We start from the raw sequence: 13,721 nt of genomic DNA, 5'->3' as shown, positions 1-13,721 counted from the left end.
AATTGATGAAGCCAAAGAAGGAGATATTGGGATGGGTAACAGAGGTTGGTTTTAATGAGTGCCTTAAAAGGAGGGGAGAGCGAGGCAGAGGGGTTTAGGGAGGGAATTCCAGAGCTTGGGGCCTAGGCAGCTGCAGGTACAGTCACAAATAGTGGGCTGAACAAAGTGGGAGATGCACAAGAGGCCACAGTTGGAGGATCACAGAGTTCTTGGTGGGTTGTAAGGCTGCAGGAGGTTAGATTTGGGGAGGGGCGAGACCATGGAGAGATTTGAACATGAGAATGAGAATTTTAAAATCGAGGCAAACGTAGGTCAGTGAGCACAGGGGTGATGGGTGAACGGGACTTGGCGCGGGTTAGAATATAGGCAGCAGAGTTTTGGATGAGCTCAACTTTAATAACTGTTTCCTGGACTACTGTGACTTGTCAAGCTCACATATTGGATTATCAAGTCCTCTGAAAAGGCTGGACTTGATTTTGATGTTCCATTGCCCAGTGTGTCATCTTGAAGCCATCTCAGCTTCTTCTTTTCCTCTCCCCTTGCCCCAGGAGGATGGGATTTGTTTTGAGGATTCCTGCAAATGGTTTCTGTTTTAATTTTCCTTTTGAAAGTGGATCTACACATTTAGTTTCTGATGAATGGTATTTTAAATTAATATATGATTGCACCGTATGCCATTTTATTTTTGTTCACTAGGATCCTGCGGCCCTCGAAAGCAGACCTAATCCAAAGCCTGTGTCTGTACCATATCTAAGTCCTTTAGTGCTGCGTAAGGAGTTGGAGTCTCTGCTGGAGAATGAGGGAGATCAGGTGGTTCACAGCTCCATGTTTATCAACCAGCACCCAATCATTTTTTGGAACCTTGTTTGGTATTTCAGAAGGCTGGATTTGCCAAGCAACCTGCCGGGCCTCATCCTGACTTCCGAGCATTGTAATAAAGGAATGCAGGTACGTAGAAGATCAGTGGTTAATGTATTTGAAGAGGTAACGTTCACAAATTATACCTTGTCTGGACAGAATTTGTCAGCGCACCAAGCCATCTTGTGTTCAAACGAGCACATACTAATCACTGTAAATTAATCTTTATTTTTTAATAAGGTGATAACTAAAGTATTCAAACACATATATATAATGTAATTTTGGTTAGTGAGAGGGCTATAAAGATTGAGCCTTATAGGATCATGGTACATTGGTGTGATAAAGGACAAAGTGCTACAGAAAGTTTCAGTGAGTTGAATGCAATGTTTACTTATTTCACAGACCACCTCTAATAATTGAAGCCCTTTCAGCTTGGGAATTTTGAGAACTCTGAGGTAGTATGGAGATGCACGTGAAGAACAGTAGTATTGATTTTTCCAACATCTCAGCTTCCATGTACAAATAGGACATTCCTATAATTTTGAGATAAAAGAACCAGTTTTAAAATACTCTGAACAAGTGATTTAATGCACGCTCTGCAGTATGTACGACTGTGTTGTCTAAATTATAGCCCATGGTCCACATGCTACCCACAAGTGCTGGCATTTGAGCCCACAAAACCCAGGCAACTCGGCTCTATTGTGCTTATATTTCTTAGACGCTGGTTTGTCCTGTTAGAATTTCATGGACCTGTAGGTTTGAAAATGTTGCCTTATTTGGTGGATTCAAAAACAAGAGCAAGATCAGTTAGCATTTAAAACTTAAGATGTGTAAAAATTAATTGGATGATTGATTTTAAACTTTGTATGCAGCCAATGAGGCTCTATGTGGTATGCACACAGCTAGCCCACAGACATTTGGATCTTGGTATAAGACTTACTTGCTTAAAGCATCTTAGTTATCAGGCTAGGCTAAAAGAGCTGGGACTGTACACTTTAGAGAAGTGTAGACTTTGGTGTGATCTGATTGAGGTTTATAAGATGATGAAGGGAATAGATTGTGTTCCAATTAAATATGTTAGGGAGGACCAGGGGTCACAATTTTAAGTTATACAAGGCAAGATCTAGGTTCGATGTGAGGAGGTGGTTCTTTTCCCAGAGAACAGTGGACCTCGAACAGGCTGCCGGCTCGTGCGGTGGTCGCCAGTTCCCTGAATTCCTCCAAGCGAGAGCTGGACCTGTTTCTGGCTGGGGTGGAGATCACCTCTTACAAAAGGTGAGTAATGCAACGCATAGAATTCAAGGCCAGAGTGATCTCTTGGACTAGATTTGATTGCCAAAGGGGCCAGAGAGGAATTTCCCAGATTTTTTTCCCCCCAAATTGGCCTGGGTTTTTATCTTTTTTTCATCTCTCCCAAGAGATCACATGGTGTCTCAAATTTATGGGACAGGCTGGATGAACCAGAGGGTCTTTTCCTGTCTGTCATTGTTAGTATGTTCATAATGAACCGAAAATTCTGTTTGAGGTACATTTGTTTTTTTTCCCCTAAAAATGTCCTAATTATCTGTTGGTAGGACAGGAGACTTGGCACAGCTCAATGTCCTGTGGCAACTTGTGCCAACTTATACTTTTGCTGCATGTAACATGATTTGCTGTCCAAATGCTGCAATTTTGCCTGAAGTCCCAGAGAAGGTGAAAATGCAAGTTTAAGCAGATCGAAGCAGTAACAAATCACTTGCCATGTCTATTGGCTGTTTTTTTTCTGGCAGTGGTGATCTTTTGAGGCTTTTTAAAAGGGGTGGATGGTACCAGAGAGTGCATTTCCAGTTTTGGTTCTGTTAGAAGAGGGATAACTATTTGAGGCTAATGATCTGCTTGGCACCTATGGTGTGGCTAGGATCAGTAACTTGCTATGTGGTTCAGTGGTTCAGTGCTTCAGGGTGGTGCAGCTTCTCCAGCAACTTGTGTTCCTGATCTTGTTGAATTTTTTTTAAAATGCTTTTAAACTAGTTTATTGTGCTATAACAAAAATGAAGTTGGACAGAATGTCATTAATTACTCAAAATAAAAATAGATGACATCTTATAAATCACTACATTTGCAAACATAGCATAACTTGTCTTTGTTAAAAGCACTAAAATCTAGTTACAGCAACCTCCTTTATATCATTTCAAAAGTCAACAATGAAGCTAGAAATCTAATTAGTTGTACCATGCATAGCGCATCAGTTACTATGGTAGAAGATTAGTCCACTTTGAACAGAAACTATAAAATCATCCTAGAAAAAGTCTACGTGAATTGCTTTTTAAATGAAGTAAAACTATATTGATGTGAGAAACATAATTTATGTAACGGCATATGTCCCATGACACTGTATGATAACTGCTTCACCTCTCTGACAGGATAGGGCAAGTTGTTAGCCCAGACTGATGGGATGAAAATATCCCTTAGTTGTAAGGGTCTTGTGTCTCCATGCAGTTGCTAGTGGGCATGGACCTACAGCACAAAACCGTTTGTAATTTTGCAGTCTCACTGAGTCCACAGGATGATTTGCATGGAAAAAGTGTCACGCTGGTGTGGGTGGGGGATGCTCTACTGAGATTGGGGCTGAGACTCATTGTGGAAGAGCAGACAAAGCTTTACTTTGTATCTGACTGCGATGCTTGCTACTGAAATGGGTGGCTGAAATGAAGAGCATCATTCCTCTAGCACTAACATCCCTCAGATGAGCACAATTTTTTTTGGAGGGGTGGGGAGGAGGAGGAGAGGGATAGGAAAGACGTCACTACTGCTATACTAACTTGTGCAATCTACAACAAATGTTTGCAAACCCTTAGTTAGGTCCCAGTAATCACCACATACACATCAACTCCTGCATCCTTTTCAACTAAACAACAAATATCACCAGTACTGTGAGGATGACTATCTGCTCAGGGCTGTTACTACTGTGCAACAAGAGAAGTCCTTTATATCTAGTCATACTATACTTGCAATGCAAAAACTTTTTGATTATACCACACAAGTTGCCAAGGACCCTAATATAACTTGGTTGCTCATGATTTATACAGTCTCATCCACTTGGAGTGAATATAGCATTGTGTAATTTGTGTTTTATTTAAATACTCTGTGCAAATAAGTTGAATAGAAGCAGTTACATTTTTTTATTGACAGTTTATTAATTCACATTAAATTTCAACAGCAGTGCATTTTTTAAAGATGTGAAAAATAGTTCTCAAAATCATGTACTTTTTTTCCTTCTAGATGTCTCAGTCAAGTCTTTCACAGGACAGCAAATTGGTCTACATACAGCTACTTTGGGATAACACTAATCTTCATCAAGAGCCTGGTGATCCCCTGTATATACGTTGGAGAAACCGGAGTAAGTGATTGAGATGAACTGCATAGGAAGACTTTTTTTCACCAGCTTTTGCATTCATGTGATGCCTCTTTTATTGCTTAATTTCTGGCCTTGTAATAATTTCTCTAACAATAAAAAAAAACGAATGCAACAGCAATAGATGTAGTGTTCTCACCCCCATCACTGTCAGAAATATTCAGTTTAGAAGAAATACTGATGTACAAGTCACTCATTTTATCATTGCCACCCAGCTTGCAAGTCAACAAGGTTCCAGGGGAAGTGAGATTGGGAACTCAACCTGATCTTTGCTGACTTGGCTGATTTTGGCCAGCGCAGAGGCCAATACAGTTGGTCTCTGTGTCCCTGATCCAGAAGGATACAAACTTCTATAAATCTTTTGTATTTGAGCTGCTATTTCTAGGAGTGTAAAGAAACCTCAGAGCTATTGAAACAGGTGGTTTCACTGGTTTTCTGTAAGGGCATTTGTAATCCGTATTCTACTTGACCAAATCAATTTTGGTTGTCGTTGGTTGGATCAAAACCCTTGACTTGAAATGTACAAAAGTGGTTGAGAGTTGATCACAATGGATGGGAACAACTGCTGATTCAAACAATTTTTTTTTGTCCATAAATAAGGAACTGTGAACACAGGAAATAATGAACAAAAAAAATCACTGTTCGGATCAACAGTTGTTTCTGTACAAAAAACAGACATGTACAAAGTTTAAGTTGATGGAAATATTTGCACTTTAAGAAAACTATGTTGTGGCTTTTTATGCAAGAAAAGTCTTGTGCAACTTATGTGTTACCTAAACACTGATAACTCCACAATAGTTTCATATAAATTAAAAGATAGTTTGACACGTGAAATTAATTAACATAAAGTTTCTGTCTAGAATACTATCTGTTAAATTGCACAATCTGGTGTGGGCTTGGGTCTGACATTGAATTGAACATCCATTGTATTACTCTTGCTAACTTCTTCCCATTGTCTGTACTCCCAAACCCCTCAGTGCATTCTGACACTTTTGGAAAGGCAGAGGTAGTCCTTTTCTTAAAATTGCTTTTCATTTTCAAATTTTATGCACCTAAACCCACAAAACAAAATGCATTGTTGACAGAATGTTTTTTTTGTAGATGTGCACACCATGAGCATAAAGCAGCAAAATAAATTGTCATCAAAATGAATGCTTCTGTATCTAAAGTATCAAATTAACCTTCTGTATCCACAGACAAAGATTTGGTTGGTGGATTAACTCCAGATAGTCAGGTAGAGAAGAGTCCCCTGCATATTATTGTGAGAAGTATCCAGACCAACGATGTGTTTGGACCTATATGCCTACTCCTGAAGGAGACCAGCAAACATCCTGAAACCAAGCGACAAAGGTCAGAAACTCACGAGAGAACACTGCAATATGCAAATATTGAAAACAAAAATAGTCTATACCATTGTCTAATGGCATAGACTAATAACTTAACTTTTATATTGACATCTAATCCTCCACCAATAACTGTCTGACTACAGGTCCAGGTGTGATGCTACTTCCTGCTTTGGCTAAAATCTTGTCATTATTTTCCATCTCGTTCCTGCTGTTATACTTGTATATTCTAATGCTTGTGAATGACTGCTGGAAGCAGCCTTTGCCTCAGTTTGTAATAGTGTATCTTGATGATTTCAATGTGTAGCTTGATAGATTTGGATTCATTAGCAGTTGGATAGTCATTGGAGCTGTTTTCTTTCTCCACAGGAGTATATACAGGGAAATTCTTTTTCTTTCCCTGGTGGCTCTTGGAAGAGAGAATATTGATATTGGTAAGTACGGCCGGATTCCATGATTAATATGTATGAAGCAAAATTTTCAGATTTGTTGCAGCCTTCAGCCTTTTGAAAATGGTCCCCTGCCTCCTGCACACTTTTTTTTCATTTTAATAATTTCACTTTAAAAGTTTGGGCAGTCCTAATGTACAGCTGTTAAATGTTATTCATGAGGTGTGTAACGTATTAACTTGATACCAAGCGCTGTGACAGTGGCGTGGATTGTACCTTTTGGCTACCCTAAAAGTTTTAACTAGTGCTGCAGCTTTCCACACTAACCCCTCAATATTTGCTGAGTGGCTATTCCTGATAGAAGTGTTCAGAATGTCCACGAAACGCTTGAAGCTGGTGATAAATTTGGAGTAAAGCATTATTCCATAGAAAATACTTTTCTGTTCTAGTGAAGTACTTTCCAAAAAAATTAACTAAACTTACATCTGCATCTCTTTGAGATTGAAACTTAAGTCAATTTTCTCAACTCCAGTAACACAACTCAACAGCACGTGGCCAGTATTAGAAGTATCTGCCTGGATGGCTCACCATTGCTGTCCAGTACTAGAAGTGATGCTGATCTGTGCTGAACGCTATGATGCTGCTTGCTTGGCACCAGCAGCTGACATAAGCTGAGCAACTTCTTGGCAAGTTGTGAGAGTCAAACTGACAGTGTTCTCAAACCAAGTTTCAAGATTTTTTTCGGATTAACTTTATATCAGTTTCCAAAGCCTTTTTTTGCTTTCTTTAATCATAATTCCTGAAACAAATGCTGTATTGATGTATTGCACTGCTTAAAATAAGCAGAATAATGAAGCATCACAGAGTGGTGGTGTGCAGGTTTTTGATTTTCATCTCCCACTCCATATTCCTGATATCAATGCATTTCTAAGAGATGCTGATATAAGTCAGAACTTCCTTGAGAAGGAAGGAAAAATTGGAGTAAGTGTTTCCCTTGGCCAATGCACCCATACTCCTAGGAACTGCTCTTTGTCAGATTTCAGGCATGTAGAGAAGTTAATATCTTCAAAAACAAAATGTAAGTTCCAAATGTGTTACTCTGGTGCATCTTAACCTGGCTTGATACTTGTGATTTCAGATGCTTTTGATAGAGAATACAGAACAGCTTACGAACGCTTGACTGAAGAACAAGTGAAGATGGCGCACCCGATTGATTCACCGCCCTGCACCAGGATTGAGTGGTGCCGGAAGTGTTTTGAGCCTCCCTTCATCTAAAAAAGAACTGCAATAATATTATGGAATTGAACCACTATGATTTATGTCCAAAGTATGAATGTAAACACTTTGAACTAAGCATATGTGTCTAGATGATTAGAATTAGGTTTTGGGAGCTGGTGTACGTGGAAATATGGCTGCACAATTTGAGGCGCTTGTTGCCTTGTGAATAATGAAAAAGATGTTCAGTATGTTTCTAAACTTCTGTGGAAGAGAGATTTAATAAAATGTAACTGCTAAACACTAAATGTCTTAAGGCAGATCTGCCATTTACTATCAATGGTATAGTAATGTAGTGTTTTGTACAAATATCACAAAGGATGGTTCTGACCATTGTGTATTTTTTTAGTATCAAAGACTGGATGATTTCCTTTCAGTGTAAATGAAGTGTTCAGATTCTCTACAATTCAGAATGAAATAACTAGCTTTACGATAATGAAACTAGGGGATCATTCTAGGTTAATTGAGACTTTTGTCTGTACTACAGAGGCATAAAACATCACCTAATTGGATTGCAGAGAAGAAAGTCAGTTGGGGAAGATCGCACGCTCATAACTAACAGAATGTCTGACATTTCTTCTCTGTGCTGTGCGTAGCCGATGCTTTATGCCCAAGTGGTGAAGATGAAAATCTACCCTGGTGTCTGACAGTGCAGTTCTGCATTTATAAAAGGGATGCTGTAATTTTATGTTGAGATTTTTGATACATTCTGCAGTAGAAGCACAGTTGGCGCGCTCTCTCTCTCTCTCTGCGTGGTAAAACCAGAGTAATTTTATTAAAAATAAATCTGATAAATATTGCTGATACCTTGTTTCTTAAGGATTTGATAGTCTGAGAAAAATGATGAAAGCACTGCATAAATTGTGGCCGTACAAATACTATTGAAGGACAACATTTCTGTTCTGATATCTATGTAATCCTATATTAAAGTCTTTACCACATTGAGCTGTAAAATAATTGATTTTATATTTTAACACTTCTTTTCTAGAAAGGCAGATTGTATCTGTGGTCCAAATCTTGTACAGCTACACAGTTGTTTTATGTGACAGCTGTTAGTATACTTCTCTAAATAAAATGTATGTAAAAGTATAAACAAAATTATTTGTTCAATAAAGGATAGTTATACAAGATTGTCATTTTTATTGGCAAAGGGACTGAGTAATTGGAATTTCTTTGAAACATTAAGTAATCAAGGAAAACAAAGATGATTGGCTGGCTGGAAGTCACTTGGATATCTCGTTCAGATCAAATGTCGCACAAGAACATGCAGCCAAAATACTTGGCATGGATGGTCATTTTTAATGTGCACGGCAGCAAGAACATCACATGGTGGGGGGAGAAATCAGCATAGGGAAAAAAATTGAGGACTTTATTGAGGATCTTGGATAGAATGTAAAAGTGATGGGGAAGCAAATATTTTCATTCCAAGTTGTCCCCTATTCTATACAAGGAATTGATGAACTTATCAAAATCTAGCACTTTATATGAAAACTTCAATTTTTTTAAATCTGCCTGGTTCCTCCTTGTATCACTTAAGATAGAAAACAGGCTAACTTGTGAGCTGAGGCGACTCCAGTGATCCAGTGTACTGAGAAGAATGAAAGAACATTCTGTTTTATTCCCTATCAGGCTAATCCTTTTTTGTTTCAAGTTCTTTCATTTGGTTCAAGGGGTTATTACAGTTGATGATCTTAATTGAGATTTAATTTTTTTTTTAAAAATCACATTTAGCAAAATATATCCTGCCACCCATCTCCCATTTTCATCGCTCTATCATTGGCAGCCCTAAGCTCTAGAATTCCCTCCCTAAACCTCTCTCCTCATTTAAGACCCTTCTTAAACCCTACCTCTTTCACCAAGCTTTTGGTTACCTGTCCTACTATCTCCTTATGTGGTTAGGTGTCAAATTTTGTTTGATAACGCTTCTGTGAAGTGGTTTGGGACGTTTTACTACATTTAAGGTGCTATAATAAACGCATGTTGTTGATTGGGATGTTGAATCTGCACCTTTAGGTCTCACTCCACGGCGCAGTGAATTTCCATTAAATTTGTGCTTCTATTGCTTACTTTTCCTCCCAATATGCATCACCTCCCACTTTACTACACATCACAGCTGCTATCTGCTCATTCCACTAGCCTGCCTAAATCCTCCTCAAATCTTTGTTTTCCAAAACTCCCTATTTGTGCCATCAGCAGATTTTGATAGTGCTCCCCATATCCAATCCAAATTAGATATAAAAGTAAAATTCTTTGTTAATGCTGTAACACTCCCTATACAGTGAAATCAGTAGGTAATGCTGTACTGGTAGCTCTGATTCTTGGTCCAGAATTGGCACTGTACCTTCGCAGCCTATTCCAACACAGCTAAGATCCATACCATTTCCTCCGATTGAGCAATGCTACAAAAGTGGATGCAGTACTGACCGTGGGGTACACCACTTCCAGCCTTCTCCAATTCAAGCAACGTCCATTAATTCAAAACCTTTTTTTCCCCTGTATCTAAATTTTTCTTAATAAGCCTTCTGTGGAACATTGTGAACTGCCTTGTGAAAACCCATGTACACTACATCTATTGCATTCCCTCTATCTAGATAGTAAGTCACTATTGTGGAACAAAGTTGTCTTTAACAATTGTGTGCTGGCAGTCCTTGATTGTCCTAGGCTTGAATTATGGATTCTTGCAATTTGTCCAGATTGAAGTAACTGGTCTATTACCCAGACTAGCCTTCCCTTCTCGAAAAGAATGTTATATTTGGAAATCCTTGTAGCGCCAGGGATTTTGGGCCCTAATTTTTTTCTAGGAACTTCGTTGTGTCTGGGCAATGAAATTGGTTTCAATATATGCCTCCCTTTAAGTTTGGTCTTTAATTTTTTTGTCTCTAGCATTTTTAATATGCTTCCTTTTCCCTTGTAGGATTTCCCACTAATTTGTTGTCTTTGTTAACTTTTCTGCCCAATTAAGATGTCCTCCAAGTCAGCACTGTTATTTTTGACTTCATTTTCCTTTTCTAGTTTTGCTTTTCATAGAATTTACAGCACAAAAACAGGCAACTTGTGGTTGCAGTGTTTATGCTCCACGAGTCACCTCCCACCTTACCAGCATATCATTTATTCCTTTCTCGTAGTATCTAGCTTCCCCTTAAATGTTTCTATGCTATTTGCTTCAACTACTCCATGTGGTAGCAAGTTCCAATCTAACCACTCTGGCGAAAGAAGTTTCTCCTGAATTCCTTATTGGATTTATTAGTGACGTATCATAGAATCATAGAATCATAGAAGTTTACAACATGGAAACAGGCCCTTCGGCCCAACATGTCCATGTCGCCCAGTTTATACCACTAAGCTAGTCCCAATTGCCTGCACTTGGCCCATATCCCTCGATACCCATCTTCCCCATGTAACTGTCCAAATGCTTTTTAAAAGACAAAATTGTACCCGCCTCTACTACTGCCTCTGGCAGCTCGTTCCAGACACTCACCACCCTTTGAGTGAAAAAATTGCCCCTCTGGACCCTTTTGTATCTCTCCCCTCTCACCTTAAATCTATGCCCCCTCGTTATAGACTCCCCTACCTTTGGGAAAAGATTTTGACTATCGACCTTATCTATGCCCCTCATTATTTTATAGACTTCGATAAGATCACCCCTTAACCTCCTACTCTCCAGGGAAAAAAGTCCCAGTCTGTCTAACCTCTCCCTGTAAGTCAAACCATCAAGTCCCGGTAGCATCCTAGTAAATCTTTTCTGCACTCTTTCTAGTTTAATAATATCCTTTCTATAATAGGGTGACCAGAACTGTACACAGTACTCCAAGTGTGGCCTCACCAATGCCCTGTACAACTTCAACAAGACATCCCAACTCCTGCATTCAATGTTCTGACCAATGAAACCAAGCATGCCGAATGCCTTCTTCACCACCCTATCCACCTGTGACTCCACTTTCAAGGAGCTATGAATCTGTACTCCCAGATCTCTTTGTTCTATAACTCTCCCCAACGCCCTACCATTAACGGAGTAGGTCCTGGCCCGATTCGATCTACCAAAATGCATCACCTCACATTTATCTAAATTAAACTCCATCTGCCATTCATCGGCCCACTGGCCCAATTTATCAAGATCCCGTTGCAATCCTAGATAACCTTCTTCACTGTCCACAATGCCACCAATCTTGGTGTCATCTGCAAACTTACTAACCATGCCTCCTAAATTCTCATCCAAATCATTAATATAAATAACAAATAATAGCGGACCCAGCACCGATCCCTGAGGCACACCGCTGGACACAGGCCTCCAGTTTGAAAAACAACCCTCTACAACCACCCTCTGTCTTCTGTCGTCAAGCCAATTTTGTATCCAATTGGCTACCTCACCTTGGATCCCATGAGATTTAACCTTATGTAACAACCTACCATGCGGTACCTTGTCAAATGCTTTGCTGAAGTCCATGTAGACCACGTCTACTGCACAGCCCTCATCTATCTTCTTGGTTACCCCTTCAAAAAACTCAATCAAATTCGTGAGACATGATTTTCCTCTCACAAAACCATGCTGACTGTTCCTAATTAGTCCCTGCCTCTCCAAATGCCTGTAGATCCTGTCCCTCAGAATACCCTCTAACAACTTACCCACTACAGATGTCAGGCTCACTGGTCTGTAGTTCCCAGGCTTTTCCCTGCCGCCCTTCTTAAACAAAGGCACAACATTTGCTACCCTCCAATCTTCAGGCACCTCACCTGTCGCGGTGGATGATTCAAATATCTCTGCTAGGGGACCCGCAATTTCCTCCCTAACCTCCCATAACGTCCTGGGATACATTTCATCAGGTCCCGGAGATTTATCTACCTTGATGCGCGTTAAGACTTCCAGCACCTCCCTCTCTGTAATATGTACACTCCTCAAGACATCACTATTTATTTCCCCAAGTTCCCTAACATCCATGCCTTTCTCAACCGTAAATACCGATGTGAAATATTCATTCAGGATCTCACCCATCTCTTGTGGTTCCGCACACAGATGACCTTGTTGATCCTTAAGAGGCCCTACTCTCTCCCTAGTTACCCTTTTGCCCTTTATGTATTTGTAGAAGCTCTTTGGATTCACCTTTGCCTGATCTGCCAAAGCAATCTCATATCCCCTTTTTGCCCTCCTGATTTCTCTCTTAACTCTACTCCGGCAATCTCTATACTCTTCAAGGGATCCACTTGATCCCAGCTGCCTATGCATGTCATATGCCTCCTTCTTCTTTTTGACTAGGGCCTCAATCTCCCGAGTCATCCAAGGTTCCCTACTTCTACCAGCCTTGCCCTTCACTTTATAAGGAATGTGCTTACCCTGAACCCTGGTTAACACACTTTTGAAAGCCTCCCACTTACCAGACGTCCCTTTGCCTGCCAACAGACTCTCCCAATCAACTTCTGAAAGTTCCTGTCTAATACCATCAAAATTGGCCTTTCCCCAATTTAGAATTTTAACTTTTGGGCCAGACCTATCCTTCTCCATAGCTATCTTAAAACTAATGGAATTATGATCACTGGTCCCAAAGTGATCCCTCACTAACACTTCTGTCACCTGCCCTTCCTTATTTCCCAAGAGGAGGTCAAGTTTTGCCCCCTCTCTAGTCGGGCCATCCACATACTGAATGAGAAATTCCTCCTGAATACACTCAACAAATTTCTCTCCATCCAAGCCCCTAATGCTATGGCTGTCCCAGTCAATGTTGGGAAAGTTAAAGTCCCCTACTATTACCACCCTATTTTTCTTGCAGCTGTCTGTAATCTCCTTACATATTTGCTCCTCAATTTCCCGTTGACTATTTGGGGGTCTGTAGTACAATCCTATCAAAGTGATCTCTCCCTTCTTATTTTTCAGTTCTACCCATATGGACTCAGTGGGCGAACCCTCGGATATATCCCCTCTCACTACTGCCGTGATGTTCTCCCTAATCAAGAACGCAACTCCCCCTCCTCTCTTACCTCCTGCTCTATCTTTCCTATAGCATCTGTACCCTGGAACATTGAGCTGCCAGTCCTGCCCCTCCCTTAGCCATGTTTCAGTAATAGCTATAACATCCCAGTCCCATGTACCCATCCATGCCCTGAGTTCATCTGCTTTGCCCATCAGACTTCTTGCATTGAAATAAATGCAGTTTAATCTAGACTTCCCTTGGTCTTTGCCCTGCTTTCTCAGACCATCTGTCCGGTCATGTTCTGTACACTCTCCCTTACTGCCTTTTGTTTCTGTCACCACTTTATTTCCCACTGACTTCCTGCATCGGTTCCCATCCCCCTGCCACATTAGTTTAAACCCTCCCCAACAGCACTGGCAAACACTCCCCCTAGGACATTGGTTCCAGTCCTGCCCAGATGCAGACCGTCCAATTTGTACTGGTCCCACCTCCCCCAGAACCGGTTCCAATGGCCCAGGAATTTGAATCCCTCCAGCTTGCACCATCTCTCAAGCCACGT

At 40.4% G+C, this 13,721-nt stretch overlaps 1 protein-coding gene across 3 annotated transcripts in view; it reads left to right on the top strand.

Moving 5' to 3' along the window:
• dennd4c (DENN/MADD domain containing 4C) overlaps window positions 1-8,387 on the top strand; it is a 201,815-nt gene extending 193,428 nt beyond the window's left edge. For all 3 annotated transcript variants that reach the window (XM_067983316.1, XM_067983317.1, XM_067983315.1), the window contains exons 29-33: window positions 697-948; window positions 4,120-4,237; window positions 5,449-5,602; window positions 5,965-6,029; window positions 7,123-8,387. In XM_067983316.1, coding sequence (XP_067839417.1) covers window positions 697-948; window positions 4,120-4,237; window positions 5,449-5,602; window positions 5,965-6,029; window positions 7,123-7,259 — 726 coding nt within the window. In that variant the 3' untranslated portion in view covers window positions 7,260-8,387. The remainder of the gene's footprint in view (window positions 1-696; window positions 949-4,119; window positions 4,238-5,448; window positions 5,603-5,964; window positions 6,030-7,122) is intronic.
• The last annotated feature ends 5,334 nt before the right edge of the window (window positions 8,388-13,721 follow it).

The sequence above is a fragment of the Heptranchias perlo genome, chromosome 4, assembly GCF_035084215.1.
Source record: "Heptranchias perlo isolate sHepPer1 chromosome 4, sHepPer1.hap1, whole genome shotgun sequence".
NCBI lineage: Eukaryota > Metazoa > Chordata > Chondrichthyes > Hexanchiformes > Hexanchidae > Heptranchias > Heptranchias perlo.
This window is presented reverse-complemented; position numbering and strand designations above follow the sequence as displayed.